At 33.2% G+C, this 21,862-nt stretch overlaps 1 protein-coding gene across 4 annotated transcripts in view; it reads left to right on the plus strand.

Annotated features, from left to right (window-relative positions):
• ANKIB1 (ankyrin repeat and IBR domain containing 1) overlaps window positions 1-21,862 on the plus strand; it is a 117,664-nt gene that overhangs the window by 88,979 nt on the left and 6,823 nt on the right. For 3 of the 4 annotated variants that reach the window (XM_012720952.1, XM_004676677.2, XM_012720954.1), the window contains 9 exons: window positions 1,135-1,223; window positions 5,629-5,759; window positions 11,359-11,493; window positions 12,106-12,192; window positions 12,275-12,341; window positions 14,911-15,056; window positions 16,084-16,262; window positions 17,179-17,230; window positions 20,848-20,962. In XM_012720952.1, coding sequence (XP_012576406.1) covers window positions 1,135-1,223; window positions 5,629-5,759; window positions 11,359-11,493; window positions 12,106-12,192; window positions 12,275-12,341; window positions 14,911-15,056; window positions 16,084-16,262; window positions 17,179-17,230; window positions 20,848-20,962 — 1,001 coding nt within the window. The remainder of the gene's footprint in view (window positions 1-1,134; window positions 1,224-5,628; window positions 5,760-11,358; window positions 11,494-12,105; window positions 12,193-12,274; window positions 12,342-14,910; window positions 15,057-16,083; window positions 16,263-17,178; window positions 17,231-20,847; window positions 20,963-21,862) is intronic. The other variant, XM_012720953.1, reaches the window with a different exon arrangement.

The following is a 21,862-nucleotide window of genomic DNA, read 5'->3' on the forward strand; positions in this document are numbered from 1 at the left end:
TTTATATTCCTGCCTTCAATGCATAAGTGTTCCAATTTTATCATGTCCCTCAACACTTGTTTTTTTCTTTTTCTTTAAATAATAACCATCCTAGTGGGTATGAAATAGAATTGATATATTCTGAATAGAGTGAAATGTTATCTTATTGGTAAGCGGCCAGATCAGTTGATGTGCCTTCTTAACTTAGCGAATAAAAAATCTTTGTTGAAAATGATATTGATAATGATGTTATCTACAGATCAATTCCCTCCCATAATGATACTTTGTAACTAACTACAGATTACCTTTGTGCTACATAATATAGCAGTATGTTTAACTAAACAAAGCAAATCCAAAGGTGCCTTTTTTCCTTTATATTGAGCTAACATCATTTTACAACTTGTACAGTTTTCAGGAGTACCTATTCTCTTCAACCAATAAATATCCAGTTATCATCCACCAACAACCAGTCATTTTAGGTCCTTTTTAATATTTGACTTTTATATAACTATAAAAAGAATACAAAACTAAGTTACAAATGATAAGTTGATATATTTTGTGAATTTTTTAATTCAAAATTTGCCAAATTCCAGTGAAACTGAAAATTAGGATTCATCAACCTCAAGAATAAATTTAATTCCCGTAGTTGTTAACTTGGAGATTTGAGGTAACAATAACAAGAGCATGATGTAAAATAGTACTTTTCAAACTCTGAAATGTTGAAGAGTTATGTGTGATTTTGATAAAATGCAGATTCTATTAAGTAGCTCTCTAGAGGCCTGTTCTTCTTTATGACAAACTCCTGAGTAATGCCTTCCTGCTAGCCAGGAGAACCACAGTTTGAGATAAGATTTTAAAGTATTAATGAGGCAGAAGCTGTTTGATAAAAATATTTTAGAGTTTTTAAAGCATATAAAACTAAATTACAAATATTAATTTATTTGGGGCTTTAAATAGTAAGTAAAATGAATGTATTGAGTAAGAAAAAGAAAACAAACCTGGTGAAAATCAAGCTTCAGAAACGTTTTTCATCTCTTGTCATTGTACTCCAGGTTCCTCAACTTTAAAACTGGAAGAGTATATCTCACCTATTTTCCTACCTTGATATTGATGAAGAATATCTTTAAATTATCTTTTCTATGTTGTCCTCTTTAGGGAGTGCCTTGGTGAAGCACATGAGCCGTGTGACTGCCAAACATGGAAAAATTGGCTACAAAAAATAACAGAAATGAAACCAGAAGAACGTAAGAGGAATTTTAGATAATTATACTATCTATTTTCTTATAGTATTCAAACTATAATGTCATATTTCTTAGATTTTTTTCATTTTTCAAGTTTGTTAATGCTAGAGCTCTCCTGTTTAATTACATCATCTCTCTAAGCTATGTCCTTTTAGAGATCACAATATTTTTACAAGGGTGAATCATAGGTAGGGCACATCTTTCTAAGATTTGTTTCCCAGCATAAGATAAATGATAAATAAGGTTCACACTTAAGCCACCCTCCTACAACCCTTCTCTTCTATTCTAAAGTAAGCCAACTAGCTTTTCTGTACTTACTAGGGTAACTATATGTAATCTGCAGTAAGTAGAATCTTCTTATTTCCCTAGAAATTTCCACTAGAAGATCAGACAAATTAACTTATTGCTATTATGTAGACCTGTAGATTTACTTATATTAGTACCATGTCAGTAACTAGTTTTACTGAGCCTTCTATAAATAATTCTCGCTACTGATAAAAACGTGAAAGTTAACTACACTTAGATTGGATTTAGTGACTCAGGCCTAAACAGAATATGTTTAAATTAACCTCCCCAGTAGAACTTCTCATATTTTAACAAATAAATGTATCTGCTTTGCAGTAATTGCTTATCCCCTGACGTGTCTTATAACAACATTTTCTTTCACATTAATGTAAATTAGAATAAGTTCTTATTAGGGAAGGAGAGGGAGATAACCTGGCTGGTAAATACAGATTATCAGTGGTACTTGGACAAAATGCCCTTGCACAGGGTCATGAACCTTATAATAAGGCGAGAAAAGAAATAGGAGAGCTAGGACAGTATACATGATGTATATGTGATTACTTCTGCTAACTTCACACTAAAAACTGAAGATTACCCGCAAAGAATCCTGGTAGAATTTTAATTTATAAAGGTGTGTAAAATTTAGAAAATTGAAGACAAGAGACTAAGGATGTCTGAGAAATGGTCTACTGGAGGAGCCAAAGTCAAGGTGCAGAGTTCCCAGATGCTGAGAAGAACAGGAGTTTTCTCTTTGTACTGATGTGTTTGCTCCTCACTGAAGTGTGTTGCTACTACTAATAGCCACTTACATTTAAAATGACCATCAAAGTATCAAATTTAGGGTGAGGCTTAAAGTAAATAAACTAATATACAATATTAGCAAGAAAGTATCATCATTAAATACACAAAAATAATACTTCTAAAGAGAAAAGTATGAATTTGCATGTCACATGTATTGACATAAGCATTTTCAACTAATTTTGTAGATTCTTGATACAGTTTTCTCCCTTATGCCCAGTTTCATTTGGAATGACAGAATCTTAATTGAGAAAGGACATTAAAAAATGTACAGAGGGCCCTCCCTGGTGGCGCAGCGGGTTAAAGCACTGCAACTGTAAAGCTAAAGCCACTTCCGCATGAGTTCAATTCCCGCCTGCCCCGGAGGTGACCACATGGCGTGGCAGACCTCTCCTGACCCGCCCGCTGCTCCCCTCAGCAGTGTACTTCATTGATCTGCCTGTTCTGCTCCCCACTCTGTCTCTGGTGAAGCCTCTCACCGCCCCTGAGCCTCTGGCCTGCACCCCAGTTCTGTATGTACAAATAAATAAATCTTTAAAAAAAAAAAATGTACAGAAGTCAGTTGAAAGAATTCCATATAAAGATACAAATACTGTTCTTAAGAACTACAAACTGCCTCTGTGTGTCTAACCAGAGTAAGGAGCAGGGATGATTACATTTTCTGTGAAAGGATAGTTAACATAAAATTCTGAGACCAATTTTTAGTCTCAATTTTTTTAGTACATACTCAATGAATGTTTATTGAGTAGAATTCTCATAATCTGTGGAATCAGTCTTTAAAAACAATTTTTTTTACTAACTTATTGACCCCACTTAGAATCTTCAGTTGCCTGATACTCTAATACTTGCTTAAGTAAAGGTAATTATTCCTTACAGAGAGACCATAGATAATTAAGGAAAAATTAAGATGTAGTAAAACACATAACTAAAGTGAAGGGGAAGAGTTTGGAAGTCAGTAAGGGTAAAGAAGAGTCACCAGGTAGACTGAAGGGGAAGATAAGGTATTGCAGGTAGTTTTTAAAAGCAAGGGCAGATATATGAAATGAGCATGTTTAGAAAACTGAAAGTGAAGGTATTTTCCAGCACAAGTTTTAATTGAAATAATAGTTGGTTATTTCTGAACATGATTTATTTTGCAGCCCACTAAAATGCATTTAGAAACTAACATTCTCTCCAAGAGGGAGAAAAACACTGTTATGTTGCAGGGCACACAGCTGCTTTGTTTTAATGGCATTGTGCTTTATTACTAAAACAATAAACAATAAAGATCATGAGAATATGTTACAGACTCTGAGCTAAAAATAATGCTGACACTGAAGGGAGGAGAAAAGCCACTACTTTTAAACAAAAATTAGATATTTTTGTACTTTGTGATTAAGCTTTATAGCAATGCCCCTTTTAAATGGCATTACCTCCACATCTTGGCTTAGTTACTAGTCACAAATGTATAACAAGTTCCTTCTAAAATTCTATTCTCCACCAAATTATCTCAGAATTCTCACCACTAACACCCTAATCAAACCATCTTCTACAAAGTGGGTTTGGAACAACAGTGGAATCTTACTGCTATTGTTTCTCTTTTGCTATGTAGAATTGAAACCCAGCATTTTACATTCCAGCAGTAGCTGCTGTTCTGTTGTGGACCCATACCTAAGTGGATACACACTCTGAGTTCCTTGCAACAGATAAGACTCCTTTGCTAGGCTCCATCAAACCACTAGTTGATTTAGAGAGTGGCTTACCAGGGAAGAGTAAGCCCAAACCTTTGTTGTCCTTTCCTCAATAGGGATTTGTATTTGGGATTGGCCTTTTTGTCCTGCTCTTGACTATAGGGCTAACCCTTAACCCACCCTTCTGAGAGTCTACATATATTGATAATCAGAGCCCTAATTTGTTGAGCCACTTTCAGTGATTCAAAAGTGATTTACAGATATCTCTTTCAGGAAAGAAAACATAAGTCTTCCTCATACTCTTATAGCTAGAAAACAAAACAAGACGAACTAAATTACTGGCATTTTTGCTAAAAAAAATTTTTTTATTGTGCGTTTGGGTTCAGTCTAGCTCCTAACTCTCTCCATTGGGAGATGGAGCAGAAGGAGTTTATAAAATGTAAAATTTAGAATTTTTTAAAGCCATGTATTCATTGAGATTACAGATCTCAAATTACAATAGAATAAATTGAGTTTAAGATGATGTAAGGTTGATGAGGAGTTAGGGTGAGAGAAACTTGCAAGGTAGACAGTAAGTGCTATATTCTTACTAGAACCATTTATTCTTAATAGTGATCTGTGGTCAGTGGGGATTAAAAAGATCACCATAGGCAGTTTAATGCTGTTGGTCAAGAGAAGGATCTGAGATACAGAGGCTGGTTTTCTATGTTTTAATTGTCTGGGAGTATACCCTCACTAAAGTAGTAAGAAATGGAATGGAGAGAGGTCAGATGTGAAAGAGAAAGAGGTAGAATCAATGGGACACGGTGGGTAAGAGAAAGAGAAGGGTGTCCAAGATCATATTCTTTCTGGACTGAGTCTGGGTAGATGACCTTGTTTGAGAGAAATTATAAGTATAGCTTTAGACTTGTCACGTGTGATTTTAATTTATCTGAAATAATCATGGCTTTAAAAGATTTTTATACTCAGCATAATATGTTTTTTACTATGAGGAAGAGTTTCTGGTAGCTATGAAATTACTGTTTAACCATTCTGGACCTCCTTGGTGACACAAGGGTTAAAATTTCAGCATTATCAAGCTACCACCAGCCACTGTCGCATGTGTTGTATGCTGGCCAAGGAACTAACCCATATGGTGCCGCAGACCTCTCCTGTTTTGTCTACTGCTCCTCTTAGCAGTGTATTTCAGTAGCTCCACCTGTTCTGCTCGCTGCTCTGTCTCTGGTGAATCCTCTCATGGCCCCTGTGCCTCTGGCTTGTACCCCAGTTCTGTATACATAAACTTTTAAAAAAGTGAATGAAATACCCATATCTTTCTGTAATATTCGTTGATCCAGTAGTTATTTTATACAGAGAACAATCTTTTTTTTTTTTTTAACTTCAATTTTTCTCTTCCCTGTTTTTTTAGACACAAATTTAAGGATAAATATTCTTTAAATCCAGTTTCATAAGTAGAGCTTTTGAATACAGTTCCTTATCTGACAGTCATGCTATTGAGAATAAAGCAGTTTTAAAACTTTGCTGTAGAACCCATTAGGAAATAAATATATGATTAAGATTGAAAGTTAGGCTACAAAGAAAACTTAAGGGTTTATCTCCTCCTTGAACTTGTGCGTTAAATTACTTATTTTTGTGTTTTTCCTTCTATCCCAAAGTTGTGGGTGTAAGTGAGGCTTATGAGGATGCTGCCAATTGCCTCTGGTTGTTAACGAATTCCAAGCCTTGTGCTAACTGCAAGTCTCCAATACAGAAGAATGAAGGGTGCAACCATATGCAGTGTGCGAAGGTAAGAAGTTAATGAAAAGGTTGCATGCTTTGCAGTTGGAATCTTGATTTTTGTTAACCCAAAGAAGAAATATGATAAAACATTAAAATTTTATTGGGTGTTATACTTACTCTAGGAGATTACATTCTACATTCTTTGTTGAATAACTCAAGTATTGACTTATATCACAAAATTTATATTTCTAGTGAATGTTTAAAAAATAAAGATTCAATAGTTTTGGCCAGAAAGTCAGGAGATGCTTGCATTGTTTCCTGATAGCTATATCTCCACGTGAGGATGCTGAGAGAGTTTTGTGTCTATGTAAATTGTAAAATTCTAAAAAATGGTAAAGTGCTCAAATCTCTGGCAAAACTGGTTTTAGAACAGTACAGCTTAGACTCTTGGCCTGATAGGCCCCAGGCAGGGCAGTCTCTCTAAGTTCAAATCTTTACCTTGGTTTCTATATATAGGTGTTTGTATAATAAAGGTGCCCAAAACAATGGACAGACTTTATGTCTGCTAATGAAGTCATTAATTAGTTGTATGATTCATGCTATATTGAAAATAAAAATGGGAATGAAGAGTCACTTGGCTGAAAAATAATTAATATAAGTAATTACTTTTAGAAGGTTATTCTCCTGACTTAGTTGCATAGAAAAGAAACTCTCATAAGTAAAACAAATATTCTGGAAGAAGTTTAATCTCATTTTATTAATCCATTCTTATATTTATGAACACTTTTGTTTCAAAGATAAAATGATTCCAGTTTTTTACATTGGAAGTTCCATCTATATATTTATAACGGTCATTATTTTAACTTAAAAATTAATGGCAGGGGGCCCTCCCTGGAGGCACAGCAGGTTAAACCACAGCACTAAGATGCTAAAGCCACTTCAGCATGAGTTCGATACCCACCTGAAGGTGACCCACATGGTACGGCAGATCTCCCCTGACCCGCCCGCTGCTCCCCTCAACAGTGTACTTCATCGATCTGCCTGTTCTGCCCCCTACTCTGTCTCTGGTGAAATGTCTCACTGCCCCTGCACCTCTGGCCTATACCCCAGTTCTGTATGTTTAAATAAATAAATCTTTTAAAAATAAATAAATAAATAATGGCAGGGCCCTCCCTGGTGCTGCAGGGGGTTAAAGCACAGCACTTTGAAACTGTCTGCAGCCCCTGCAGCACAGGTTCATTCCTCAGCCAGGACCTCTCCTGTCTCCCCTGCTGCTGAGTGTGCTTCCCATGAATCTTCCCCCGTGAATCCTCTACCCTACTGCACCTCTAGCTGTACCCCAGTTTTAATATTTATAAAATATAATAATGGCAGTTACCAGATGTTGTTTACAAGCCTATATTGCTTTAAATGTAAACTAATTTACTTAGTGAGACAGTAATAATGATTTTCCTAAGAGATAAGAAAACCCCATTATAGTGTACTGGGCACATCTTCAGAAGTCTAGCAGATCAGGCCAAAATTCTTTTCATTTATTTAGGGTCTTTTCTCTAATACCTATATTAGTTTTTTTGTTTGTTGGTTTTTACAAAATCTTATATACCCTACATAAATATATAAAGAAATAGTTTGACCAAAAAAATGAGCATCTAGTCTTCTAAACAAAGAGACGAGATCCACTATTACCTTTTCTCCTTCATAGCACCAGTCACTAGTAGAAACTTGATTTATATATATATTGAGTGAATAAATATGTTCATGAATTTATCAAGACTGATATAAGGTAATTCATCTTAAACAGATTTTGCTTTAAGCTCCTGTTGGCATTAAAAAAATTTTTTACTTACATGATGTGTAAATGTTATAGTCTTATCTAATATGTTATCTGAAGTATTCTCATTGAACAAAAGAAAAAGTGCACATCTGGAAAGTTATAAATTTGCTACAGAAAAATTTTACACTTTTAGAGAGCTTTTTTTTAATGTGAAGGGAAGGTAGTAGAACAACATTTCCCATGTATTGAATCCATGTTCTAATACAATGTCTAAATTATAATATACTTTTATTATCTCAGTGTTATGATTCAGTATGTAGTTTTTTCTTTATGGAGTAAAATTATTAAATTTTTCTTAAAATGACAGATTTGATCCTATAAAATAAGTTCATTCATCGTAAAAACCTTCTTCATCCTATTGATTTCCTTTTTAGATAACTTTCAGGTAATTATTTAAATTTTGCATTCTTAGGTATTTTAAATCACTTCGTAGTAATTTTCATTGGTATAAAGCTATGCTATAACTAAAAGCTATTAACGTCTTTATTGTTTTTCTTATCATAAAAGTTAATTAGACTGCTTTACAAAAGTTTTGCCGTTAATTTTGAGAGATAATAAAGAAGTATTAAACTGTAATTGTATCAAATCAGGCACAAAGTTTGCTTGTACCAGGCAATGAAACAACTTACACAGTGTCATAACTTTAAAACAAGCTCACAGTTGTTTTATTTATTTATTTATTTATTTTGCTGATAGTAGCACAACATTTTTTGTTCTTTTAATTTAAATTTTGGACAATACATGATTTCTCCTTCCAGGTTGGTCACCATAGTCCTCCCACCACCATAGCACGCATAGTCCGTCACCATATTCCTTGTGCTCTCTTCCCCCCACTACCTGCACCTTCCACTCACCCCAATCCCTACCCTACTTTGACCCTTCCCTCTTCCCTTATGCATACTTCATATCTATGGTCCATTTTCAAGGTTTATCTTTGTCTGACCCTTTGTTTGGTTTTTCTGTATTCCACTATAAGTGAAACCATCTGTTGTTTATCTTTTTTTCATTTTGACTTACTTCACTTACAGGCTCACAATTTATTTTTTTAAAGGCTACATGGCATAGAGATGTTAACTTGGTTCTCTGTCCATGACATGTAAGATAGACAAAAATTAGTAAATATATAGAAGTCAGTGTAATTACTGCAGTATACTTGATTGCGATATATTCAAATTCTGTATGGTGAAAATATGAATCCTTTTCAAGTACCCATGGGACATTCACAAAACAGTCATTCTTGATCATCAATTTCATGAATAGTTCAGAAAATAGGAAGTAGATTCCACATTCTCTGATCATAATAAGAGAAAATAGAAATTAATAAAGTTAGGTAAGATGAAAACTTGGTGAGTGTTTTTTAATCAGAAATCAGAGTTAACTGTAAAACAATACAACTATAAATAAATCTAAAATATGGTTTTCTGAAGAAACAATAAAACAAACTACTAAGCTTACATAAGAAAAAAGTAGGAGTAAGGGAGTTCTTTTATTAATATAAATAGTAAGGGAAATAATAAGCAAAGCAAATCAAAATGATAATAAGAGATAACTGCTCAACTCTTAAGTAAAAAACAGGTTTCAGCATATCTGTTTCATATCAGAGTTTCAATTTGGATTTAAATGGGTTGATTTTCTAAGAAAATTGATTGTGTTAAAACTTAACCCCAGAAGAGATAGCCATGTGAACCTATCTCTATGGAAGGAAGGTTTTCATTATCTTCCCCACCTTACTGCAGTTATTTTTTACCATTTCACAATAGAACTCTATCAAATCTGTAACTTCTGTGTTTTCAAGTGTACCTGGGTATTAACAAAACAACTTTCAAATAATCATTATAAACTAAATAGCTAGCCTTTGACAAGATTTTAAAAACAAAAGTGTAGAACAATCTTACTGTCCTAAATAAGATGGAGAGTGGAGAAGGAGTGGGGAGAACCCACAGAATTAGCAAACATAATTCAGCAAAGTACATTGAAAGAGTAGATGATCAACAATTATCTCAACTAAAAAAATTGTTATCTGAAAAATTAAACTAGCCATGTAGGTTCATTCCAAAAAAAAGAATAATTTGATATTTTAAAAGCTGTTGCTATACTTCATTTCATTAGCAGATTCAAAGAAAAAACCATAGGGATTTTATATAGAGATGCTAAAAAGGCATTTGAAAAGAAAATCAACAACCATTCTTTATAAGACACAGAAGCTGGAATAGAGGGTAACTTCCTTAGTATGCTAAAGATAAATGTATTTCAATTCAAAGATTAACATGACATTTAGGGAAATTTGTGGTTCCCTCACTAAAATCAAGAACAAGATAAGATGTGCTCTATCAAAAATGTTACTAATACTGGATTGTAATTATTTACCACTCAATATAATAAGACAATAGAAAAAAACTGGAGATGTAAAAAATTAGAAATAGTGGTAGTTTGTAGAAAGAATGATTATATGCATAGAAAACCCACTACGAACAACAGACTTTTCACAAACAAAAATTTTGTGCTGTAGTAGAGTACAAAATTAATACGCAGACAGTAATATCCTTCATGTGTGGAATATATACCCCTCAAAAATACCTCATTTATGTAGAAGGAAACAAAATGTAAAAAAAATAATATGAAGAAAAATTTAAACCCTCCATCTATACGGCACAAAAGGTGACAAAATAAAATAATAAATTCTTAATAGAAAGATTATAACAAAATTACCAATGGCTTTTGTTTCTGCATTTAATTAAGGTAATTCAAAAGTTTGTATAAAAAACAAAGTAAGAATAGGTAGGAAACATAAATATAAAGGGAAATCACCTTTATATAGCAAAAATATATATATAATTATTAGCTAGGGAATCTGTATACAAGAACACAAGAGAAACTAACCTTGTCAAATAGTAAGCCATATTTTAGTGACTCAGTAATTAAAACAGTATGGTAAAGGCACATAAATCTACAGATTGATGAAAATAGAAATGAAACCCAGAAAATAAACACATGCATGGAAATTTATCAGATCTTTAGATATCTGGGTTCTCCAACCAGTGGGGAAACATGTACTATCAATAAGTGGTAATAACTGGGAAATCAGTTTTTAAAAAAGCTGAATTTATACTTTATAATACATAGCCAGATAAAACCAAATATCTAAAAGATGTCAAGATGTAAATGTTTTTTAAACAAAAGCAAACTATAAAAATAACAGAAAAAAAAAACTTGGAATGAGAACATCATGCTGACTCAAAACCCACAAACATTTTTAAAAAAAACAAAACCTGTATTTTCACATGAGAATGTTCATGTTTTTTTACTTTGATAATTATTGTAATTAAGTAAAATTTTCTAAAAATGAGATACAGTTTATATGTCAACTGTTCCACTTAGAGACCTTTTAAGCTTATTCCCTTTTTCAAAATCAGTTTATTAAAGTCTTCAGAAGTTTTCAAATAGTCTAGTGGAGATTTATACACCAATGTAAATTATAGTGCACTTGAAAAATGAAACATTTGTCATTATTTATTTTTATCATTTGAAAGAATTGCTGTCTTTAGATATATTTTTATCATTTGAAAGAATTGCTATCTTTAGAACCCTAGAAATTATTTTATAATATTAGGGTTTAATGTTTATGTTTTACTTTAACCTTATAAGCATTAACTTTAAGAAACAGAGTGCACATAAGGTCTCCATAGGAAACTGTAAAAAGAGGACATGTCTGAAAGATTTGTTCTGGTCACAGGCAGGATTGTTTAATCTCTAAAAATTGATTCACTAGAAATTGGAAAATAATTTGCATATTCACACAGGGGTTTGTTTACATGTATGTTTTCTTTTGAAGTGCAAGTATGACTTTTGTTGGATTTGCCTAGAAGAGTGGAAAAAACATAGTTCTTCCACAGGAGGTTATTACAGATGTACTCGCTATGAAGTCATTCAACATGTGGAGGAGCAATCCAAGGAAATGACTGTGGAGGTAAAATGTTCAAACCAAAACCTATGACTAAGCCATTTAATTCTGTTAGAAGAATTTTGCATTTCTTTTTTGTCTTTATTGCAGTGAGGCACTGAGTTGAATATACATTAGGGTGACATTTAATTTAAACCAGATAGCTCTGTAAGCTTGAGAGCTTACACTAAGAAATAGTTATTACATTGGTTTAAAGTGGCAAAAGTGTTGTATATTCCATCTTGTCAATCATAGCTTAAAAACAATTTTCACATAATATCAACAATACAGTATTATGATATAACATAAAATAATCTTCTTAGTCTGCTGACTGTTGTGAGAAGGATGGATGGAAATACTGAATATCTGATAGTTACAGTGCTTGAGAGGCATCTTTCCCTTAGATGAGGGATTGTGGATTCAGTGGTTTGTCACAGAGAAGACAAATGTTAAGATTCTGTTCCAAGAAACTTTACAATGTACTGGTTATCTTTCTCAAAATAATCAACAAATCAAGATTATTTTTCTCAAAAATATCAATAGGCAATATGCACTATTGCCTATTAATAACAGTTAAGAGGAAAACAATTTTAGTATCTTGTAGTTTATTTATAAGCACTATTTATGGACTTTTTATAGGCTGAGAAGAAACATAAACGATTTCAGGAACTTGACAGATTTATGCACTATTATACAAGATTTAAGAACCACGAGCATAGCTATGAGGTATGTCCCAAATAATTTCAAATGAGCTGAATTTAACTGTTATGAATAAGGTGATTCAAATTATTTATTTCCGTTCCTCTAGCTAGAACAACGCCTTCTTAAAACAGCCAAAGAAAAGATGGAGCAATTGAGTAGAGCTCTCAAAGAAAGTAAGTTACAAGTCATATGGGATACTTACTGTAAAGTAGCTTTACATGCTTAAGTCAGTTCATTAGTGGAAGTTAATGCCTTTAAATGAATCTCCACTAGCTCATTCTGGTACTGTTTTGAATTCTCTATAAAGTCCAGAGTGCAGTCAGCATTTAACCCCTGATTAGATTTTTCAACCTGATTTAACTGATCTGCTCCTCTGAAATGCAGTCTTAACTGTTAGTAGGTGAACACAGTTTTGTGGTATTATAGTACTGTCACTTGATCTACAGTCCTGGAGAAAGTGGGTAGACCCTAAAAGGAATCTTAGACCTAGAATCAAAAGAGCAAGATGCACATGCTACCCAGTTGTTGTGTGACAGAATTTCCAAAGATTTTTGAGAAAATTGAACAGAGTGCCTAATGAAGAGGAAGTTCAGTTTTGGGAGAAATCATCTCACTGGTAAATAGTGGACATTGGATTCAAAATGCAAGAGTCATGAAGTAACTTCTGGATGCTAAATTTTCAATTCTAAAATGGACTGAGCATCGGTTAGGTCTTTATGATATACAGGATACAGTGATTATACAGAATTCAGGTTCTGGTATATTTGCTTTTAAAAGACATTTTTAAAATAATCATAAGAGAGATATATAAGAGTTTTAAAACCAAAAAATGCATCTAATTTTACTTGTTTGTTCTAGTTTATAAAAATAATGAGTACTAACACCCCTTTCATGAGGATAATTCCTTAATGAAGACCTAAATTATATAAATTAAAGTGGGGCAAAAATTGTCTCCTTGCTAATGATTAGCTCTTAGACTAATAATGATACATTGATATCACAGCTACACCAAACTGTTGATTATTGTCTGGTAAAGATTAAAAGGAAAATATCTTCATGGGTCTAGTTTTTCAGCAAGAATTTTTGTTTTCTTTAATGCTGATGTATCCCTTATGCTTAGAACAATTCCTAACACATAATAAATATTCAATAAATGTTTATAGATTTTACTATTGGTCCTGTCGAACACTCTGGAGGTTCTAAACAGCATAGTAAATATATGGGAAAATATTAAAAGCTAAAAGGATTGGAGAAGAAACAAAACATCACATACTTCTCACACACATAATGAGGGGTAGTGTTTGTATTTCTTTGTATCTTTTTAGTTCAGATATCTTTCACTAGGCTAGGTATTTTGTTTTGGTATATTTATCAGTGTGTATACATAATGTAATTTCCTCTATAGGCATGCAGAAAAATGTTTTTTTCAAAAGTGCTTATCAACCTTAATTCTACTGTTTAATTTCTCTTTACTAGCAATTAAGGAAAAGACTAGAATGTTATGAGAAAGAGCACTTTCAGATACTAGGGCAATTTCTTCTTGCCCGTTACTCTTCCTGCTTTTCTCTCTTTCCCTGAAGTTTTTTATCTACTACCATTAATTATCTGGTTGTCCTCCCCAGTGTTGTATCCTCATCCTTACAATATTGGTTCTTAAGAGGCACAGTTACTTAAGACTTTCTTTTTTAAAGGTTTATTTATTTATGCATACAGAACTGGGGTACAGCCAGAGGTGTAGGGACGGTGAGAGGCTTCACCAGAGACAGAGTGGGGAGCAGAACAGGCCGACTGGTGAAGTACACTGCTGAGGGGAGCAGCAGGTGGGTCAGGAGAGGTCTGCCGTGCCATGTGGGTCACCTGTGGGGCGGGCATCAAACTCATGCTGAAGTGGCTTTAGCTTCTTAGTGCTGTGCTTTAACCCGCTGCACCACCAGGGAGGGCTCTCAGCCTTTTTTTTTTTTTTTAATCACCCAATTATTTTTTAATTTTTAAAAATACTATGATAGTTTATTTTTACATCATTTTGTGCCTTTTTCCATCTCAATTGTAATCCCTGTGAGACCTTTTTTTTTTTAAAGATTTTATTTTATTTGTGCATACAGAACTGGGATACAGGCCAGAGATGTGGAGGGTGGGAGAATTCACCAGAGACAGAGTGGAGTGCAGAACAGGCAGATCAACGAAATACACTGCTGAGGGGAGCAGCGGGCGGGTCAGGAGAGGTCTGCCACGCCATGTGGTCACCTCCGGGGCAGGCGGGAATTGAACTCATGAGGAAGCGGCTTTAGATTCTCAGTGCTGTGCTTTAACCCGCTGCGCCACCAGGGAGGGCCCCTGTGAGACCTTTTTAAGCAAGCATTCTAGCAGGACTTTTGTTCTAATTCCTAGTCAACAAATTTCTATCTGGAATAAACTGGAAAACAGGAAGGTTTTCAATTGACCTAAAGCTAGATTTGTTTTTACAACAGAAATAAGAACCAGTATGAGTATGCATTCCTCATGACCACTATTAATTCTCCTGGGTTCCTGTGCTTCATTTGTAGATATACATTTGTTATACATGAATAGTTTTTGATCTCATTCAAATGAATACTATCAGACAAACATATCAAACAATTTCTTCTGCAGGTGTCCTTATTCCTTTTTTTTTTTCTTTTTAAGAAAACTTAGTTTATTTTATAATAGCATATGTTACAAAGTGCCGCAAAAACAAAAATTCACTATGCCTGATTTGCTTTATAGCTGAAGGAGGCTGTCCAGACACCACTTTCATTGAAGATGCAGTTCACGTGCTCTTAAAAACTCGGCGCATTCTCAAGTGTTCTTATCCATATGGATTTTTCTTAGAACCTAAAAGCACAAAGAAAGAAATTTTTGAACTCATGCAAGTAAGATATTTTTTAAAATTAAATTTTAGTATAATTATTATGAGGAATAGATTGTCTCAACTTCTTCAGCCACTTAGCTAAGTTTTATCTAAGTATGAATAGCAAATGATTTAGTTTTCATTTTCAAGTGTTTTTTAAAGAAATTGTTACCAGTAATAAACTGAAGTTTTCTTTATGTTTAAACTTGTCACTCTACAGTTCTGAATTCATCTATGCAAATATTTCCTACTGCATTTATTTCTTTGTTTTAAACTGGTTGAACTTCAAGTCTAGCCTAATTCTGATTATGTAATTAGGTCTTTTATCTTCAAAAATAAACTGCATTACTTACCAGATGTGAAAATCATTATTTACTGGTTTATCTTAAAAGTACAACTTATAAAATTATAGCATTTGAAGAATGGAAACACTTAAACCAATTGATGTCATTGTAGTTAACCTGCTTACTTCATTACTATACCTCTTTTTCTTGAACCCACCAAAAGTTGTTCTCTTGCTACAGTTTTCATTTCATCTTTGTGAACTGTTCTCTATTACTTTATATACAATATTTCTTTTGAGGCTCTAATACTTATATTTACATGAAATCTTCCACACCTAACCACAACTCACAAAGGTCTGGCCTTCCCTCAAATTCCCTTAGCATTTATAGTCTACCTCACATGGTCAAGTATTTTTGCATGTACAACACCTTGAAAATTTGGTTTTTTTCCCCAGTTATAAACCCTAGTTTATTCACTATCACTTTGTAAAAAAACGTAACTGTACAGCTAGTAAATGCCCTATCAGATGAGTATTATTTCCCTGAATTTAAGCTAATTTCACATGATTCATCCTTTTCTTTCAAAATCTAGAGGGGGGGGGAATGTGAAAAATACAGAATTTCTTAAATAGGAAGTTATTTCAAATTTTGGAATAATTTCTGACATCAAGAGAATTAGATTTAAGTGTAAAAGCCGAAAGACACTTGATTTGCTATTGACTGACTACTCAACTTAGCCTGTAATCTCCTTTTCTCTTACGATAGACAGACTTAGAAATGGTCACTGAGGATCTCGCCCAAAAAGTCAATAGGCCTTATCTTCGCACACCCCGCCATAAGATCATCAAGGCAGCGTGCCTTGTACAACAGAAGAGGCAAGAATTTCTGGCATCTGTGGCTAGAGGAGTTGCTCCTGCAGACTCTCCAGAAGCTCCAAGGCGCAGGTAAAAGAAGGCAACTGTGGAAATCATCCCTGCCCCAGCCACAAATGCTGGCAGGTTTATTTTTTATAGAGCTAGTGTTCATATTTCTGGATGTTACATTTTTGTAAATATGGCTAACTCATAAAAAAGTATGCTAACTTTATTCTGCTGAATTTTTTTTCCTTGATACTTTCTCTTACAATTTTTTTGTTTGACATTTTATAGTTTCTCAGGAAAAAACAGATTGCTAATTTCACTCTTCAGTGAATTTATAATTCAGAAACGTCTAATGTATCATTTCAAGTACATAGTATAGTTGTAAACGCCCTATGATGTAGAATTTGGAAGCCTTGCCAGTTTGTTACAGTATAGTCGAGATTTTATGGTAGGAAATTGTGAAGAATTTAGAAAACTGAGTATTAGTAAATTTTTCAGCAGGGTTGATTCTTTGTAGCTTTGCTGGTGGTACATGAAATTAGGAATATTTAGGATTTGCATTTCCTGGGGTAATTATTTTGTGAAGGTTTTGTTTTTTCTTTATACTTTCCCACATCCATTAAATTTAAAACCAGTGGAGTTTGGATTGTTTTGTTTCAGGTACTTGTACTATTTGTGCCATTATGTATGTATTTAGTTATAATAACTATAGTTATTAGAAATTCCTTTGACCCCATTTTTACATAAACATTCATGAAATTGGAAGCAATCATGAACTACTGTTATAACATGTTGATTTTTAGCTTTCCAAAACAACACAATTTAGAACTTGAAAGAAATAATGAAAGTATCATTTTAATTACATTCAGTAATTGATCTAATTTGGTTAAGCAAGGTTCAAGCAAAGGAATTAAAAGAAATGTTCAAAGGGCAAGGGTCTGATTGTTTTCACTTTGTAGTATTGATAATAAATCAAATGGTATGTCTAATTTCTTTGTAGCTTTGCTGGTGGAACATGGGATTGGGAATATTTAGGATTTGCATCACCTGAGGTAATTGTTTTGTGGAGGTTTTGTTCTGTTTTGTTTATGCTTTTCTTTAGTGCAATCCTGCTTGCATTTGCACCCTCATTTATTCTAAATCTTACTGAGATTGTCAGCTATGTTTCTCTTTCTTTTTGTAATAAAAATGCCTCAGCAGAGCCTACATTTAGCTATTTATGTTAATGAATTTTCATTATTAAATGCATTTCACTTTTATTACATACCATATAGTCAGAATTAAGACAAGTTTATAGCATATTTTTAAAAAATATCTTCAGCTTGGTTAAAAGAGATACAAATTTTATTTATTAGAATTTTACTTAAATTTTATTTAAGTATTATTTATTAATAAATTTTATTTATTATTATTACAAATTTTATCTCTTTCTGGTTATAATACTGTCCAAATCTGAATCTATTGAAAAAATAAATAGCCTACTTTTCTAAAGCAGTAGAGCAACCTTAGGGAATTGTCTGTCAGTTGTTAAGGTGGGCACTTGACACTAATAATGTTTACATAGAAAGAATTGCTTTGCTTAGTTACTTTCCTTTTCTTTAAGATTTTCACACTCATTTCTTGTCGTTATTGATAACCACTTTGAATTACAGAAGGTCTAACAGAACCATTGCAAATAGCAGCTGCTGCAAGTAAAAATAAGACAGTGAAAATCTTAATCACATTGCTATTTCCTGAGTTTAAATTGCCACTGTCACAGTTGAGTCTGATTTTAAATGGCTTTAGCAATAGTCTCTACCTCTGGCTCTCCTTCCTTGCTCTTTACAAAGCATTATACCATCTAGTGCTTTTATTAAGATAATATTTTAGCTTAATTCTTGGAAGGGTGTGGGGCAAACCATGAAACTTTTGTTTATTGCTTATAACCCATTTGTTATTAGCAAGTAATAGTGAAATTGACTTTTGTCCCAAAAATGACAGTGGCTTATTTAAATCAGGTATTTTCTCTTTTCAGCTTCAGAGGATACTTGCAATCACCTTTTTGTGTTAGTAGATTTTTCCCAAGAACATATTGACTTTAAAAATTAATTTGTACTTAAGAGTTCTGATATGAAAACTTTTTAAGTTCCAAAAAGAAAAATCACATATTACAGTTTTATTGTAAAAACAAATTTGAGACTTTTTCTTTATCTAATCCTATGCTTATTGAGTACTTGTTATATTACAACTTTGAGGATATTGTGGTTGCTCCTGAAAGGAAGAATCACCAAACTTCAGTTATCAAAAGCAGAGTACTAGAGACTTCAGTATTTTCAACTAAAAACAACTTAGCAAAAGTAAAGCTTTTATATTCACAATCATATGCACATCATCTTGCAACTTTGGGCTCTGCCAGTAAGTTTTAGAACCCTGAAATATTGTCCTTGAACATAAAGCACTTGTCAGTATTACTGACACAGATTCATTCTGTAAAAAAGAAAAAAATAGGACTTCCCTTTTCACACATGAATATTACTGAGTTTGTTCTCCAGAGATTGAGATTTCTGAGGTTATTGAATAGTATTCTCTTCTTAAATTTATTTTTAAGGAGTTAATAAATTTTATAGGACTTATGTAACTTGCTTTTACTTTTCTTTAAAGTCACTAGCCTCATTGAAATACCTAGCTTTTCTAACTCTTCCTGCAAGTCTAAAGAATTACCACACAATGTGAAACTTTAAAATTCTTCATGTTTGTTAACTATGAAGTAACTGTCCATGTTACCTCTCTAAAATTTAGCTGTTGGCCTTCATATAGACTGAGAAATATTGCCAAGCTCCAATACACACCTAGGTTGGACTTGTCTCAGTAAATTCCATCTTAAACTCTTTAAATTGAGTCAATCAACTGATAAGCTTAAGTACTGTTTTTGTACCACTTTTAAAGGCAGTGGAACCCAGAGAAAAATATGAATAATCTAAAAGTCTGAGGGATACCTGAATTCAAGATGTAGCTCTGAAACTTACTAGATTATGTTTTTAGATTATGTTTTTCCTTAGTTTCTCATCTATAAAATGTAGATGGTGGCATCTAGTCCATGGACGTTCTAGGAGTGTTAAATCATCTCTTTTAGTCTTTGACAAAATTGGTACTCAATGATGGTGAATGATGTATTAAAACAAAGGAGAAAAGTCTCCTGGCAGCTTTTTCCCTTGTAGTCCTAAAACTTCTCTGTAGCCTTAACATTCAAACTTGATTTTAGCCTTTTCATATGCTTACTTGAAGATCTTAGGAGTCCTTGGAAATTTTCAGATACTCTCATTTTTAAAAGTCTGTTGCATTGTGAGAATACGATTTGAATATTCTATCAGAATAATTATAAATACATCTAATATCTCTTAGTTATTTTTAAACTATTTATTTAATTCAGAATAACTTTGTACCATCATCAAGTATTCAAAATAAATCAGTAAATATAAATCTTGATTAGAGGTAAATTTTCATACCATTTTCATCTAAGAAATGTGCTATTCTTCAATAATACAGTGAGCAAGGATAACACATAATAGTCATCCAGTTTTGGATCATGGACTTCCAAAAAAAGAAGAAACGTTATCAGCAGGGCATTTTAAATATCTAAATTATCCCGCTATGTAGATCTTTTATTTATTGGTGTCTAACCTGGTGAAATGTCACCCATCTCTTATGAGATCAGCTGCTTAGATAAATGGAAGAGTTGAAATCAGCTTAGTCAGGCTGATCTGATGCAAAAGCTTCATTTGTGACATAAAATTTCTCTGTTTATACTAGTACTTTCCCAGTATAAGTGTACTGAATACTATAGAGTAACCTGGGTAAATAAAAACTTGTGTATCTTAGGATCTATCACTGAAGGATTCTATAATGACGCTCCAAAATATGCCTTTTTATGCTGATCATACACACTGAACTCTCTTCTAGTCTCTTTTTCACTAAAATCTGGAAAAGCATTTTTTTTTTGTCAGATAGTGCCAGATTCTATTTCTGATAATAACAAAACCACTTTAAACTGTTATCACAAATGTAAATAGACTCTGGGAAATCTACAAAATGTGTCCTTCCTAAATACTAAACAAAAAGTAGTTTTTCCTGCCTATCTTGAGGGTAATCCGACAAATCAACTAATAAAGGAAGGGAGCCAGTTTACATCTCATTTTAAAGATAATGTCACATTTTTCTTTTAGTCATGTGACTTGTGAGTATGGCATCTAATAGAACCAAAGAATACAACGTCTAATAGCCTGGCAAGTATTTAACAGTTTGTGCTTTTTCTTTCCTTTGTTTTTCTTTCTGTTATGTGTGTTACTTTTGAAAAACCAAACATCCAAAGAAAGCCCTATCACTGTGCTACTAGTTCTAAGACCAGGCATATAAAATAAGACTCAGATATGATGTACCGTTGGAGTTTGCAAGTATTCCCAGTTTATCCAGGCAATTGCAATGACTTTAATTTTTTTCTCAATCTGTTTTGTGTTTTCCATTTTTCTTGGCATGGCAAAACCTGAAATATCTTTTTCTAAAGCCAAGTGATTTTATAATATTTATATAAAATCACGGTTTTTTTTCCTGGGAAAAAAAGTATGTAGTTTGTTCTATTGGCATTTAAAAATTGCATGCTTCTTCTGTATTTTATAACCTTTGGTTTATGCAGGAATATGCTGAATTTCAGTATCGAAGGAGGCACAGACAGCAGCGTCGTAGAGGAGACATGCACAGTTTGCTCAGTAATCCTCCAGACCCTGATGAACCCAGTGAAAGCACTTTAGGTAAGCTCTTAAATTGGATAATCTTTGTTCTCTTGAATTTGCTTTTAAAACTGGTTAATCTAAATGTTTTTGAAAGCGCTTGTAATTTAGATGACCACTTAAAGGCGTCAAATGTCACAATATATGGAAAACCAGAAAGGAGAAGAACATAGGCGGTGTAGTTGGACCTGGGTTCATGAACCCATCTCTGCTGAGTATCAGCATGAAACTTGAGTCAAGTCACGTCACATATTCAAAATTCTGTCTCCGCATTTTAAAGAAGCAAAAATGATAGTACCACTTTGTTGTCATCTTGAGCATTAACTGAGATAATGCATGTAAAACACTTAAACACTATAGGACCTAGTACGTACTTGTAAGTACTCAATAAATTATAGTTAATGACTACTGCTATTGTATTCGTGGAAAATTTTTCTCCTCTCTCAGTTCATCTATAAATAAACATTCCTTAAAAAAAAACATTTCAGGTATTAGAGACAAATTTCTTAATTATCAACATTTAAATGTTAAATTGTTAATTAGGAATCTTCTTATTACAGTATCAGCAGATCATCTTTAATAAATCTAAACAACAGACCAAATAATTGCTCTTCGGTTCATTGTAATTCCCAAACGCTTATGGTTAGGAACCCTGAAAACTAAATCCTTAATTAAAAATAAAAAGAAGAATGGATGGTAGCACTTTCACTTATGAATAGTACAAGCAGAAATGTAAAGCAGTTGGACAGTAATAGTAAGGAAGTGAAGGTTCTGAGGACACGAGAAGTGGGAGAAGGAGAAAAGGACAGGGGGATGGGAAGGATAGAGGTGGGAAACAATAAAGCTACAGTTTAAATAAAGTAAAAGTTAAAAAAAATTTTTTTTGAAGCATTGCAAATGCCAGATAAATGTTCTCTATTA

The sequence above is a fragment of the Condylura cristata genome, unplaced genomic scaffold, assembly GCF_000260355.1.
Source record: "Condylura cristata isolate star-nosed mole 26May11 unplaced genomic scaffold, ConCri1.0 scaffold00005, whole genome shotgun sequence".
Lineage (NCBI taxonomy): Eukaryota > Metazoa > Chordata > Mammalia > Eulipotyphla > Talpidae > Condylura > Condylura cristata.